Below are 14,710 nucleotides of genomic sequence, written 5' to 3' on the forward strand. Positions count from 1 at the left end.
CTCTCTCTCTCCATCTCTCTCTCTCTCTCTCTCTCTCTATCTATCTATCTATCTATCTATCTATCTATCTATCTATCTATCTATCTATCTATCTATCTATCTATCTATCTGTATATATATGACAGTTCATTCAGAAAGTATTCGCAGTGCTTCACTTTTTCCACTTTTTTTATGTTACAGCCTTATTCCAAAATGGATGAAATTTATTTTTTTCCTCAAACGTCTACAAAATAACCCATAATGACAATGTGAAGAAAAAAAAAAAACAGGATTGTCTCGAGGCACAAATCTGGATTGAGGGAAAGATGAATACAGCAATGTACAGAGACATCCTGGATGAAAACCTGCTCCGGAGCGCTTTTGTCCTCAGATGGGGCGAAGATTCAGCTTTCAGCAGGACAGTGACCATAAGCACACAGCCAAGATATCAAAGGAGTGGCTTCAGCACAACTCTGTGAATGTCCTTGAGTGGCCCGGCCAGATCCTAGACCTGAATCTGATTGAACATCTCTGGATAGATCTGAAAATGGCTGTGCACCGACGCTCCCCATCCAACCTAATATACTCAGCAAAAATATAAACGCAACACTTTTGGTTTTGCTCCCATTTTGTATGAGATGAACTCAAAGATCTAAAACGTTTTCCACATACACAATATCACCATTTCCCTCAAATATTGTTCACAAACCAGTCTAAATCTGTGATAGTGAGCACTTCTCCTTTGCTGAGATAATCCATCCCACCTCACAGGTGTGCCATACCAGGATGCTGATTAGACACCATGATTAGTGCACAGGTGTGCCTTAGACTGCCCACAATAAAAGGCCACTCTGAAAGGTGCAGTTTTGTTTTATTGGGGGGGGATACCAGTCAGTATCTGGTGTGACCACCATTTGCCTCATGCAGTGCAACACATCTCCTTCGCATCATCTGTGAAGAGAACACCTCTCCAACGTGCCAAACGCCAGCGAATGTGAGCATTTGCCCACTCAAGTCGGTTACGACGACGAACTGGAGTCAGGTCGAGACCCCGATGAGGACGACGAGCATGCAGATGAGATTCCCTGAGACGTTTCTGACAGTTTGTGCAGAAATTCTTTGGTTATGCAAACCGATTGTTTCAGCAGCTGTCCAGTGGCTGGTCTCAGACGATCTTGGAGGTGAACATGCTGGATGTGGAGGTCCTGGGCTGGTGTGGTTACATGTGGTCTGCGGTTGTGAGGCTGGTTGGATGTACTGCCAAATTCTCTGAAACGACTTTGGAGACAGCTTATGGTAGAGACATGAACATTCAATACACGAGCAACAGCTCTGGTTGACATTCCTGCTGTCAGCATGCCAACTGCACGCTCCCCCAGATCTTGCGACATCTGTGGCATTGTGCTGTGTGATAAAACTGCACCTTTCAGAGTGGCCTTTTATTGTGGGCAGTCTAACGCACACCTGTGCACTAATCATGGTGTCTAATCAGCATCTTGATATGGCACACCTGTGAGGTGGGATGGATTATCTCAGCAAAGGAGAAGTGCTCACTATCACAGATTTAGACTGGTTTGTGAACAATATTTGAGAGAAATGGTGATATTGTGTATGTGGAAAAAGTTTTAGATCTTTGAGTTCATCTCATACAAAATGGGAGCAAAACCAAAAGTGTTGCGTTTATATTTTTGTTGAGTGTGTATATATATATATATATATATATAGAAATTTTGTTTTATAGTGATTACCCACTGTTGTATTATTATTATTATTATTATTATATTTGTTGTATTTATAATAATAATTTTTTTTTCCCTCCTTAAACTTAAGTGCTCAGAAAGTGTTGACGCTGAAATATGTTTGTGTGAGTGAAGGCAGCAGTAAATTCTTACATTGTGATCAGTTGTTTCTGTGCCTCTCCAACAGGAGGTGCTGAAGCAGTTACAGGGCACCATAGAAGAAGAGTCTGGAGAACCATCTGGCTCTCAGCTGGAACTTATTGAAAGGCTGAAAGGTAAAAAATAAAACAGCGTGGCATTGCTCAGCCATGTTTTAAATTCAGTTGAATGGGAAAGTATGTCTAGACTTTTCACACGTACTGTATATGACTCTAAATGGTCGATTTCAATTTATTTTTTTATTTTTTTATTTTATATAGCACCAAATCACAGCAAAGCTGACAAGCCGGGCGGATGCCAGACACCCAAAGAGGGTGGACCCTCTATGCAGACTCCAAGACCAGGCTTAGGTGTAAAGGAAGTCGTTATCTTTAATTCAGGCTCAAGTTCAGTACACAAGTTGTCAGTCAGCAGAGCAAAGGTACAAGCAGGGCTAGGCAAATACGTCATAATCAAGCAGGGGTTCGTGGCACGAGCAAACACAGTATTCAAGGATGAGGCAGAAGGCGTAGTCAAAAACACAGCAGATTTCAAAAAGCATGGCAGGGAAAAACAGGACTGAAAACAAGAGCTAGGATGTGTACAAATGACGACAAACTGGTGGGGAAGTGGTGACTGGGAGGTGTTTAAATAGGACAGAAGTTAACAAGGTGCATGCAAGGAACAATTTAGAGAGGGTGCATGGCTAGTGAACAAAGATAATGCATGGTGCAAGAAGGTGAGAAGGGACAGCACAAGGTGGTGTGAGGTAAGACACAAAGATGCGTGAACAGGTGCCAAGAGTGTGAGTGAATGGAAATACTAAACACTGAATCAAAGTGAGGGACAAAGACATAATGGCAGGTGCAGGGCATGGAATGAACATAATAAGCTGGGTGTGAGGAATAACGGAATAATGAACAGAGCTAAAACAGAATATAATACTACTAAAATCAGACATGAGCATGAGAACAAAAAGAAACTACATGAGAACTGACCAGAAAACAGGAAATCAATACTAAAGCAAAACTAACCAGGAACTGACTAATGAACGGAAAGCAAAACCCAATATAAAAGTAGAGCCGGCCAAAATCGTGACAAAAGCTGCCTCAAGGCGCTTCACACAAGTAAGGTCTAAACTTACCAACCCCTAGAGCAACCACACAGGTGACAGTGGTAAGGAAAAAACTCCCTTTGATGATACTGAGGAAGAAACCTCAAGCAGACCAGACTTAAAGGGGTGACCCACTGCTTTGGCCATTCTACCAAAAGTTTTACAATACAACACAACAGAACAACAATTAACAAGAGTGCATGCATGCGTCCAGTCCAACATCAGGGGAGGATGTTCATCCAGCCACTCGCTGGCTCTGTTCCTGCAGCAGAGTTCTTCCTGCGTCCGCCACAGAAATCATCCAATCCAGCATGTGGATCCAGCCGCATCTTGAACAGTGAGAAAAAGAAAACAGAATCAGTCAGCCAAAAAAACTGCACTTAATGTATAATTCATCAGCATTAAGCAACAGGAAAGCAGAAGAAATATTAAGGTGATCGCCGGCCACTAGCCCTAAGCTTCACTACCGGACCCAGACGTTGGATAAAGTTGAGGCCGAGACCTGCTCTGTTTACTAACAAAATTATTTAAAAGGGTAGGAAGCATAGTACCATACTGTGTCAGTATGCCAGCCATACAAAAGGAAGATTAAAAGCGTCTTAAGTCAGGACTCGAAAGTTTCTACAGTGGCTGTTTTATTGACACAGGGAGATCATTCCACAAAACAGGTGCACGATAAGAGAAAGCCCTGTGACCTGCAGACTTTTTTTTCACCCTAGGGACACAAAATAGGCCTGCGCCCTGAGAACGCAGAGCCCAGGCCGTTACGTAGGGCTTGACTAGGTGAGCTAAATAGGAGGTGCTAGTCTGTGAATAATTTTACAAGGTAATGATAGAATCTTAATATGTGATCCCACAGAGACAGGAAGACAATGAAGAGATGTCAAAATGGGTGTAATGTGGTCAGACATTCTGCTTCCTGTCAAGAGTCTGGCAGCAGCATTTTGAACCATTTGGAGATCCCCAGTGCTGGACTGCAGTAAACCAAAAAATAGAACATTGCAGTATCAGCCATAGACAGGATGGGACCAGTCTATCTATCTATCTATCTGATGTGAGAAAGCCCACTTCATTTGAAACTTTGATGGCAAATGTTAAAGCCTATTGATTTTCTGTTCTTTAATCAGATCTGTTGTTTTATCTTATTTAGTTACATCTGCTGGTTTGTATGGTTTAAATGCATTTGGTGTTCAGTTTTAATTGTTCTTATTAAAGTACGACAATACGGATTATTATGGGCCACTACCAATATTGAGTAAAAACTTTACAATACTGATATATCTGCCAGTACATGCATAAAAATAGCAATGATTTCCAACATTTTATTATCAGACCCTTATGGCAAAGGTGCAATTGAGGCTTGGATGTTTTACAGTCTGTCACTCACGGGTCCACGGTGCATAAAATAGACTTCTTGTCTATTTTGGCTCTATCGAGGTCGATAGAGGCCCTACCAGCCACTTGTCGGTTTTCGCTGTAAAATGGCCACTCTGGTTGAAAGTGAATTGCAGCTGGTCAAAATTCCACTTGCTGTTAGTTAGACACTTTGGTTTGCTGGCATGAAATAAGAAGATCAAGTCATGGTGGGATGGATGAGAGGCTGACATGCAGTCAGAGTTGCAGTCAGTTTGTTAGTTGCCTTTGATTTTTGTGACAGTCACAGTGAAAAATCATAACTCTCATAACGAGTTGGTGGTTGAATGGCAACAGAAATTTGATTGCCATTTTTGAAAGCGATGGATACCAATTGTAAATGCTCTTCACTTTCTCCCCATCAAATTCAGAATTCAGGCAGTCTCTACATAGTTAGACTCCTGCCTACATTAGAGACCTACATCATGTTTTCTTGATGGTCTTCTGATCCGATTCTGCTGGTTCATGGGGTGAGAATAGAGCCCCAGCCTCCACAGTCACTGAGCAAGCTACGCCACCCTGCAGTGTGTCCCAAGTGTAGTCATATGGGTATTTTGACCATTGGTATCAGTGAATTACTGCTGGTGGTTCCGAGAATAAGGTTTAAGACTGAAGGTGACTGTGCTTTCTCCATTGTAGTTCCTAAACTTTGGAACTCTCTCCCATGGGTTTTAAGCTCTGTGGACACTTTCAAGAAGTAGCTCAACACCTACTTGTTTATTTTTTTTCCCTACTTATTCTGTTTTTATTATGTTAGTTTTGTATCTGAATGGCAGTATTTTATCTCCTGTCTGCTTTTGAATGGATGAATTTGTTGTGAATGTAATGTACACTCAAAAATATAAACGCAACACTTTTGGTTTTGCTCCCATCTTGTATGAGATGAACTCAAAGATCTAAAACTTTTTCCACCTACACAATATCACCATTTCCCTCAAATATTGTTCACAAACCAGTCTAAATCTGTGATAGTGAGCACTTCTCCTTTGCTGAGATAATCCATCCCACCTCACAGGTGTGCCATATCAAGATGCTGATTAGACACCATGATTAGTGCACAGGTGTGCCTTAGACTGCCCACAATAAAGGTGCAGTTTTATCACACAGCACAATGCCACAGATGTCGCAAGATTTGAGGGAGAGTGCAGTTGGCATGCTGACAGCAGGAATGTCAGCCAGAGCTGTTGCTCGTGTATTGAATGTTCATTTCTCTACCATAAGCCGTCTCCAAAGGCGTTTCAGAGAATTTGGCAGTACATCCAACCAGCCTCACAACCGCAGACCACGTGTAACCACACCAGCCCAGGACCTCCACATCCAGCATGTTCACCTCCAAGATCGTCTGAGACCAGCCACTCGGACAGCTTCTGAAACAATCGGTTTGCATAACCAAAGAATTTCTGCACAAATTGTCAGAAACCGTCTCAGGGAAGCTCATCTGCATGCTCGTCGTCCTCATCGGGGTCTCAACCTGACTCCAGTTCGTCGTCGTAACCGACTTGAGTGGGCAAATGCTGACATTCGCTGGCATTTGGCACGTTTAGAGGTATTCTCTTCACGGATGAATCCCGGTTCACACTGTCCAGGGCAGATGGCAGACAGCGTGTGTGGCGTTGTGTGGGTGAGCGGTTTTCTGATGTCAATGTTGTGGATCGAGTGGCCCATGGTGGCGGTGGGGTTATGGTATGGGCAGGCGTCTGTTATGGACGAAGAACACAGGTGCATTTTATTGATGGCATTTTGAATGCACAGAGATACCGTGATGAGATCCGTGAGGCCCATTGTTGTGCCATACATCCAAGAACATCACCTCATGTTGCAGCAGGATAATGCACGGCCCCATGTTGCAAGGATCTGTACACAATTCCTGGAAGCTGAAAATGTCCCAGTTCTTGCATGGCCGGCATACTCACCGGACATGTCACCCATTGAGCATGTTTGGGATGCTCTGGACCGGCGTATACGACAGCGTGTACCAGTTCCTGCCAATATCCAGCAACTTTGCACAGCCATTGAAGAGGAGTGGACCAACATTCCACAGGCCACAATTGACAACCTGATTAACTCTATGCAAAGGTGACAACCTGATTAACTCTATGCAAAGGAGATGTGTTGCACTGCATGAGGCAAATGGTGGTCACAACTGCACCTTTCAGAGTGGCCTTTTATTGTGGACAGTCTAAGGCACACCTGTGCACTAATCATGCTGTCTAATCAGCATCTTGGTATGGCACACCTGTGAGGTGGGATGGATTATCTCAGCAAAGGAGAAGTGCTCACTATCACAGATTTAGACTGGTTTGTGAACAATATTTGAGGGAAATGGTGATATTGTGTATGTGGAAAAAGTTTTAGATCTTTGAGTTCATCTCATACAAAATGGGAGCAAAACCAAAAGTGTTGCGTTTATATTTTTGTTGAGTATAAATTGGAGATGATCAGTTGGGAGGTACTCAGTGATTTGTCATGGAATGAACCAGATGGCTGAAAACAATAATAACTTGCATTCTTTGTGCTTCCAGAGATGAGCCTGGACTCAGCAGGTTTTAAGAACAGATCAAGGCCTCCCCTGCCCCCTTCATCATCATCCAGCTTGACCTCCTCTTCTTCTGGAGGCTCTGGGACTCCGGGTCCACTAACCACAGCGGCCTTCCCCAGGAGAGGGCTGGCTTCTGCAGGCAGAGACAGCCACGACAGGTGTTTGGAAGAGCTGGAGAAGGAGAGGTACTGGTCATACTGTTAAAAATATCCAAGCTGAAGCTGATGTAATTTAGTTTGTTGCATTTTGTTTATTTACTTGTAAAGTTGAGGTTAGGCTTTATTATGCACCCCCACAGACAAAGGTTTGGTATGGAGTATACAGTGCATCTGGAAAGTATTCAAAGAGCTTCACTTTTTCCACATTTTGTTTTGTTACAGCCTTATTTCAAAATGGAGTAAGTTAATTTTCCCCCTAGAAAATTCTACTCACAACACCCCATAAGCACAACATGATTTTTTTTTCGAAATTTTTGAAAATTTATTTAAAATAAAAAAACTACACACACAAATCACATATGTATGTAAGTATTCACGCCCTTTGCTCAATACTTTGTTGATGTATCTTTGGTAGTAATTACAGTCTCAAGTCTTCTTGAATATGATGCAGTAATGCTGACATCACAGTAGTGTAAATGACCTTTGCCAAGAGCACAGACCCAACCCCAGACCTTGACAGACCATGGCTTTTGGACTTGTTATTGATAACGGTCTGGGGGGTGCTTTTTGTCTTTGGTCCGGAGCACACAGCATCCATTTTTTCCAATAATGATCTGGGCTACTGATTTGTCTGACTGCAGTATACTTTTCCATGGTCCAAGCCAGGTGTCTCAAAACCCAGAGAAATCTAAGTTTTAATTGGCATTTCTGAATACAACTCAATATTAAATGCTTGACAAAGGTTTCCCAAAGTAACCCCTTGCTCATGTGGTTATATTCAAGGATTCTTTGACATTACCATATATGTTTTCACATGACATAATACTATTTTTTTTTTTTTTTTTCAAAAGGTCTTGGGGGTTAATAAATAAATAAACTACAATAAATAAATAAACTAAATAAACTACTACTGGGAAATATAAATAAATAAAAAGCACTACAGCAGTAGCGAGCGGTGTCACAGAATTATTATTATTATATACAAGTGTGCAAAAAGTTTAAGGTATTGTGCAACCAAAGTATTAACAGGTGTGCACATGTTCGGTATAGGAAGCTGTAGTGCTCTACCAGAACTCAACACCAGATGCTCCGCAGCCTCCTGCCTGAAGGCAGAGGAACAGCCATTGTGCTTGCGGGGTGGGTGGGGTCTTTTATGATGCTGAATACACACACACACATATATATATATATATATATATATTCCCTACAGACTGAAAGAAAAGACTTGTCCTTTTCTGGAAATGGAAGAGTGATTAGCTGGATTACTGTGACATTGCATATTTTTAGTCTCTTGTCCAAGGACACAGACAAGTAGCATGAGCAAGATTTTGAACCCAGATCTACATAATGGCAGGCCAGCTCCTTATCCACTCAGCTACATACCTGCTCTACAAATAAATAAATAAATAGTAATGATTTTCTAATTTTCATTTTGACAAGACATTTTACAGAGCATGAAATAAAGTGTACACAAATTAAGATGTTTTACTGCAGACATTGTGATTTTCCAGTTAAATAGAAACAGTGTTTACAAGTATGGTCCCTAACAGGATTCAGTTCCACCTACTTGCCACTAACTGGAACAGTCTGACTTCACACCTGTGAAGTCAACTATCAACCACATCCTAGCTCTGCAAGTACTCATTGAATGAAGGTGTGAATGTCAGTAGTGGATTTTGTGAAGCATATGTTGATTTTCACAATATGTTTGACTCAATTTATTGGGTTGCTCTCTGTGACATCCTCAAAATTCGATGGAACCCCAACAAGTTGCTGGACATCATAGTTGTTTGATACACAAGTACTGTGAGTGCTGGGTGGAACAGGGGCGGAGACTCAGGACTTCTTCCCTGATGACTGACTTTGTCAGGGATGTGTTCTGGCTCCTCACTGTTCAATGCTTGTGGGGACTGGATGTTAGGTCAGGTTGTGCTTGTGATGTGAGGAAAAGGTTTACTGACCATCCTTGACTTCACAGATTGCTGGGATATTTGTAGAATCAATGGATACCTTGATTACACCACTTGAGAAGTTAATTTAGGAATTGTTGTGTCTAGGTTTGTGATTGTCGTGCAACAAGACTAAGATCCAGGCTTTAAATTCAATGAGTTTTTGGATCCGACCATCAGAAGTGTATTTGTATGTGAGGAGCGTGTTGAACTTGTCCTGGGACTTATGGATTCATGCGTTACTGGTGCTTCCTGTTTTACTGTGTGGTTGTGACACTCAGCACTAACCAGTGACCTAAGGTGACTGGATGTGTTTGATACTAGGCTTCATTGGGGGTTCCTTGGGTATGACTCGAATGATTTACGAAGACTGAGTCTGTTTCTCTGGTCATGATCCAGCATGCAAGTGCCTCAGCATTGACTTCCCCAGCACCTGGAAAAGGCCGTGTGTATGGGCTGGTTGTCTGTTCCACAGTTTGATGTAGTGATGTGCAACATGCTCCCAACCCTGACCTGCTCAAAGATATCTGCTTTTTAATATTTTGTGCTCACTGTTCCATTTCTCATTTTGCCAGCTCCTTGATTTGTCATTGTTGTTGCCTTTTGACAGGTCTCTCCTATTGGCTGAGCTGGAGAAGGAAGAGAAAGAGAAAGACTGGTACTATGCTCAGCTGCAGAACCTCACCAAGAGGATTGACAGTTTGCCGCTCACTGAAAATGTATCAGGCATCACTTTTTATCTGTTGACACAAATTTGAAAAATTTATACTTATTCAAGTACCTGTCGTTGACAGCATTCATTATCATTGCGTAGTCTCAAAGGTCCAAAATTGTTTTCAAGAATGCTGTCATTATTTTGTACTGTGTTCCTGTAACTAACTGATGTTTGTGTAGTTTACACTGCAGACGGATATGAGTCGACGGCAACTGGAGTTTGAGGCCCGTCAGATCCGCTCAGCAATGGAGGAACAGCTTGGTTCTTGTCAGGAGATGGAGAGGAGAGCTCAGGTACACCTGTGCTGTAATGCATCAACAAGGCACCTGTGTTATAGTCAGGGCTCCCATTGATCCTTAAAAAGTCTTTAACGGCATTGAATTTGCTAATGTAAATTAATTAATTCAGTGAAAGCCTGTCGTAATGCTAGACAGGAGAACCAACACTTCTGTTGCCAAAACACTCAGGGAAAGGTAAATTTAATGAAAAATTGGCTTTTCTGACAAGATTTTGTTGCATGGCTTAATCCATTTACCATGGTCTTGGGTACAATAAATATTTGAGCACATTTGGCCCTAGCTCTCACCCTCTTGTATGGGGTTCCCCCATATTTGGTTGTGATGTTGGTCTGAAAGTCCATACCGGCTGGCATTAAAACTCTTAAATCTAAAGTACATCCAGAAAGTATTCACAGCACTTCACTTTTTTCCCACATTTTGTTATGTTACAGCCTCATTCCAAAATGGATGAAATTATTTTTTTCCTCAAAATTCTACACACAATACCCAGTAATGACCATGTGAAAAAGTTTTTTTTTTTTTTAGGTTTTGCTAATTCATTTAAAATAAAAAACAAAGAAATCACATGTACACAAGTATTCACAGCCTTTGCCATAAAGCTCAAAATTGCTCAAATGTTCCACTGGTCATCCTTGAGATGTTTCTGCAGCTTAATTGGAGTCTACCTGGGGTAAATTCAGTTGATTGGACATGATTTGGAAAGGCACACACCTGTCTGCATATAAGGTCTCACAGTTGACAGTGCATGTCAGAGCACAAACTAAGCATGAAGTCAAAGGAGTTGTCTGTAGACCTCCCAAGACAGGATTGTCTTAAAGCACCAATCTGGAGAAGGGTACAGAAACATTTCTGTTGCTTGGAAGATGAGCACAGTACTGTAAATGGAAGAAGTTCAGATCCACCAGGACTCTTCCTAGAGCTGGCTGCCCATCTAAACTGAGTGATCTGGAAAGAAGGGCCTTAGTCAGGGAGGTGACCAAGAACCTGATGGTCACTTTGCCAGACTGTCAGAGCGTGAGCATTTCTCTGTGGAGAGAGGAAAACCTTCCAGAAGGACAACCGTCTCTGCAGCAATCCACCAATCACGCCTATATGGTAGAGTGGCCAGACAGAAGCCACTCCTTAGTAAAAGGCACATGGCAGCCCACATGGAGTTTGTCAAAAAAGCACTTGAAGGACTTTCAGACCATGAGAAACAAAATTCTGGCTGATGCATCACCTCAGTCTTGTTGACACTGATTGTGAATCTAAAGTTATCACATGCTGTTGACAGCTTGTCCATGTTGCATTGGAGTCAGAGTCTGCATTGAGTGCACAGTCATCAGCAAACAGCAGGTCACGGATGATGGCGTTTTTCAGTTTGGTGATCCCTTGTAGTCACCTCTGGTTGAAAAGCTTCCCATCAGTTCTGTACCTGATTTTGATTCCCAGATCTTCAGTTGTAGGGTATCAGACAGCATTGCTGAGAACATCATGCTGAATAATGTAGGAGTGAGGATGTATCCCTGCTTCACACCATTACTGAATGTGAAGTATGGAGAAACTTCACCAATGTCAAGTACATGTGCCATCATTCCATCATGGAATTGTCGAGCAATGGTGACATATTTCTCCGGACAGCCACACTTTGACATGATCCTCCAAAACCCCTTGCAGCTGACAGTGTCAGAGGCCTTGGTCAGGTCTACAAAGGTAGTGTAAAGATGTTGGTGTTGCTCTAGACATTTTTCTTGGACCTGGCGTGCAGAAAATATCATATCCACCATTCCTCAGCCGACACAGAAACCACATTGACTCTCTGGTAGGAGACTATGCTCAAGGTGCTGGATGAGTCGGTTAAACAATATTCTTGCGAGGATCTTCCCAGCAATGGACAGTAGTGATATGCCTCTGTGATTGTCACAGGACTGTCTGTTCCCTTAACGTTTGAACAGTTGGACGATAGAGGCATCTTTAAACTTTTGAAGGAGGATGCCTTTGTCCCAGAATGACACAAATAGTTCTGTCAACTTCTCAATGAGCATAAGACCACTGGCCTTGTATATTTCAACTAGAATGGCATCTGAACTGGGGGCTTTGCCACAGGACAGTTGCTTGTTGGCATTCTCAACTTCAGCTTCAGCTCGGTATTTGTCTCTACCTGTGGTAGGCGGGAAATAGCAGCTTCATTGATGGGCGGTTTAGGGCTCCATTGAAATGTTCAGCCCATCTCTCCAACATCTTCTCACACTCTGCCAGGAGTATTGTGCCATCAGCACTTAGGAGTGGTGCATTGCCTGAAGTTAGAGGACCATAAACAGCTTTCATTGAGTTATAGAAGCACCTTAAGTCATGTCTGTCAGCATATCCCTGAATTTCTTCAGCTTTCAAGTTCAGCCAAGCATCCTGCATCTTTCTTAGTTCTTTCTGAACCTTTTGATGACTTGTGTTAAAGGCTGCTTTCTTGGCTTGAGAAGTTGTGTCACTTTGGTGAGCAACTTGGCATTTGTGCTTCTCTGCAAGATGTTCCTTGATAAGTTAATCGTTTTCATCAAACCAGTCTTGGTGTTTTCTGGTTGCTGGGCCAAGGTGCTGGTTGCAGCATACAAATGGTTATGCAAGGTACCCCAATCCTCTTTCACACTTGCATTGCCAAACTGTAAGTCAGTCAGCTTGTTGTTCAGATCATTTGCTAAGGTCTCTGCACTGAAAGACGACTTTCAGCTTGATGACATGTAGCCTCTTTTTTGCTTTCATGACAAAGTTGATTTTGGATGAGACTAGCCTGTGGTCAGTCCAACAATCTGCACCACACATTGCTTTGGTGACACAAATGTCCTGTCTCAGATCTTCTAATTATGACATAGTTTAGAAGGTGCCATTGTTTGTTCCTGGGATGCATCCAGGTTGTCTTGTGACGATTTGCCAGGTGAAACACTGTTTTAGTGATGAGTCGGTCATGTGAGCTGCATGTCTTTAACAGAAGTATTATTCTTGCTCTTCTTAGTGTCATGTCTGCTGATGACACCTTCCCAGGCTCAGTAGTCTTTTCCAGTTCATGCATTGAAATCACCCAGTGTGATGAGTTTATTGCTTGTGGGAATACTTGAGATGAGTGTGTCAAGCTCTTCATAGAATGATTCTTTTACCTCATCTGGGTTAGTCATGGTGGGTGCATAGGCTCTGATGATTGTGGCATGTCTACTGTCCTCAAGAGGAATTCACATTGTCATAAGTCAGCTTTTAGGTAAGCTTGTGAGGTCACGAACAATGTGTGACTTGGTGGCGAACCCAACACCTGACTCACCAAAATCATCACTGATGCATTCACTCCAATAGAAAGAGCAGCAAGCACCATTCTCTGTCAGTTGGCCTTCCCCTGCAAAGCGTGTCTCTGACAAAGCAGCAATGTCGACATTGGAACTGGCCTGTCAGCTTTTATGCTGTTGATTAGAGTCTGTACATTCTATGTACCGATGGTGAGAGAAGTCTTCTTTTTCCAAGTGTTTCAACTGCATGAGTGGGATCCCTGCCAGTCGCAGTAAACGAGCCCAGGTATGATGAAGTAGGCAATGTTTAGGGCACCTTTTCTAGCGCTTTTCTCAGTCTTCAGAGGTGAGCAGTACACTCCTAAACAGGGCTGCTCAGACACCCAGGGGGCTGCCAGGTTCCACTGCTGCTTTGGTCTGTGGAAGACGCCCACATGCCCTGACTGAGCCGCCTGCGTGCAGGTTCACGTCTGCAGCTGCCTGTGTATCCACACCTGCTATGTCATCAGTTCCCCATCACCACAGGACTTGAGTGTTGAAGTTTCATCATGACTTGTGTGTGACTTGGTTTAAAGTGTGGAGAAGTTGCGCAGCATTATCCACACATTCTCGTCCAGAGTCATCTGCATCCAGTGGCAAGACATAGTCAATAGTAATTCTGGATGCATGACTTGCCAAGATTGGAGCAAGAGACCACTTACTCCGAAGACTCCACTCCGAATTTTCTGTCAGGTTGTTTCACTTAGCCATCGAACTATTCCTCGTTACACCCAGGTGGTCGGGCTGTTTGTCCCCTAGCTGGGGCTTGGTTAATGAGATCCAGGATGTGTCCACAAGCATGTGAGTCTGCACTCTACATCTCTGGGGGCCAAGCTCCTCTGATAACCCCTGTAACTTGGCCTGGGCCCACAAGGTGCCCAGTTGATGTGAGGTGCCACAGAGAGGTGGTACAGGAGTATTGGTAGTGGAGAGGCTGTGTACTGTCAGGAGAGACTGACGCACTCAGCTCTCGTTTCACCAAAGCTAGACAATGGTAGCAGCTGAAAGGGAGACTATGCAAGCACTACTACACTAGATGCATCACACTACCCTGTGAAAGGAAGAACCACAACCTCATGTTTGTGATATATTGTTATCATGAATCATGCATATTTCATGGAAGTTATCTTGATTATTTTAATACTTGTAGATGTGGATCCAACAGCTTCTGACATGATGATCTTAACGGCCTGTGCTTTTATTAAACCCTAACCCTTAAAAACAGAGGTGACCAAATTCTTCCCTTTGACTTTGAATTCATGTGAATGGAGGGCTGCAGGCCAAGCATGTTTATCTTGTGTGAATTTACATACAATTTAAATTAAATGCATTATATTATAGAGAAAATTTACACTCCAAATATAATAGAATTTTCAACAA

General features: G+C 42.7%; 1 protein-coding gene across 3 annotated transcripts in view; it reads left to right on the forward strand.

Annotated features, from left to right (window-relative positions):
• apc (APC regulator of WNT signaling pathway) overlaps nucleotides 1–14,710 on the forward strand; it is a 56,933-nt gene that overhangs the window by 21,504 nt on the left and 20,719 nt on the right. For 2 of the 3 annotated variants that reach the window (XM_034191751.1, XM_034191750.1), the window contains exons 3-6: nucleotides 1,906–1,993; nucleotides 6,906–7,107; nucleotides 9,640–9,748; nucleotides 9,924–10,037. In XM_034191751.1, the coding sequence (XP_034047642.1) occupies nucleotides 1,906–1,993; nucleotides 6,906–7,107; nucleotides 9,640–9,748; nucleotides 9,924–10,037 (513 nt within the window). Of the gene's footprint in view, nucleotides 1–1,882; nucleotides 1,994–6,905; nucleotides 7,108–9,639; nucleotides 9,749–9,923; nucleotides 10,038–14,710 lie in introns of all 3 variants that reach the window. The other variant, XM_034191752.1, reaches the window with a different exon arrangement.

Source organism: Thalassophryne amazonica, chromosome 17, assembly GCF_902500255.1.
Source record: "Thalassophryne amazonica chromosome 17, fThaAma1.1, whole genome shotgun sequence".
In the NCBI taxonomy this organism is placed as follows: domain Eukaryota; kingdom Metazoa; phylum Chordata; class Actinopteri; order Batrachoidiformes; family Batrachoididae; genus Thalassophryne; species Thalassophryne amazonica.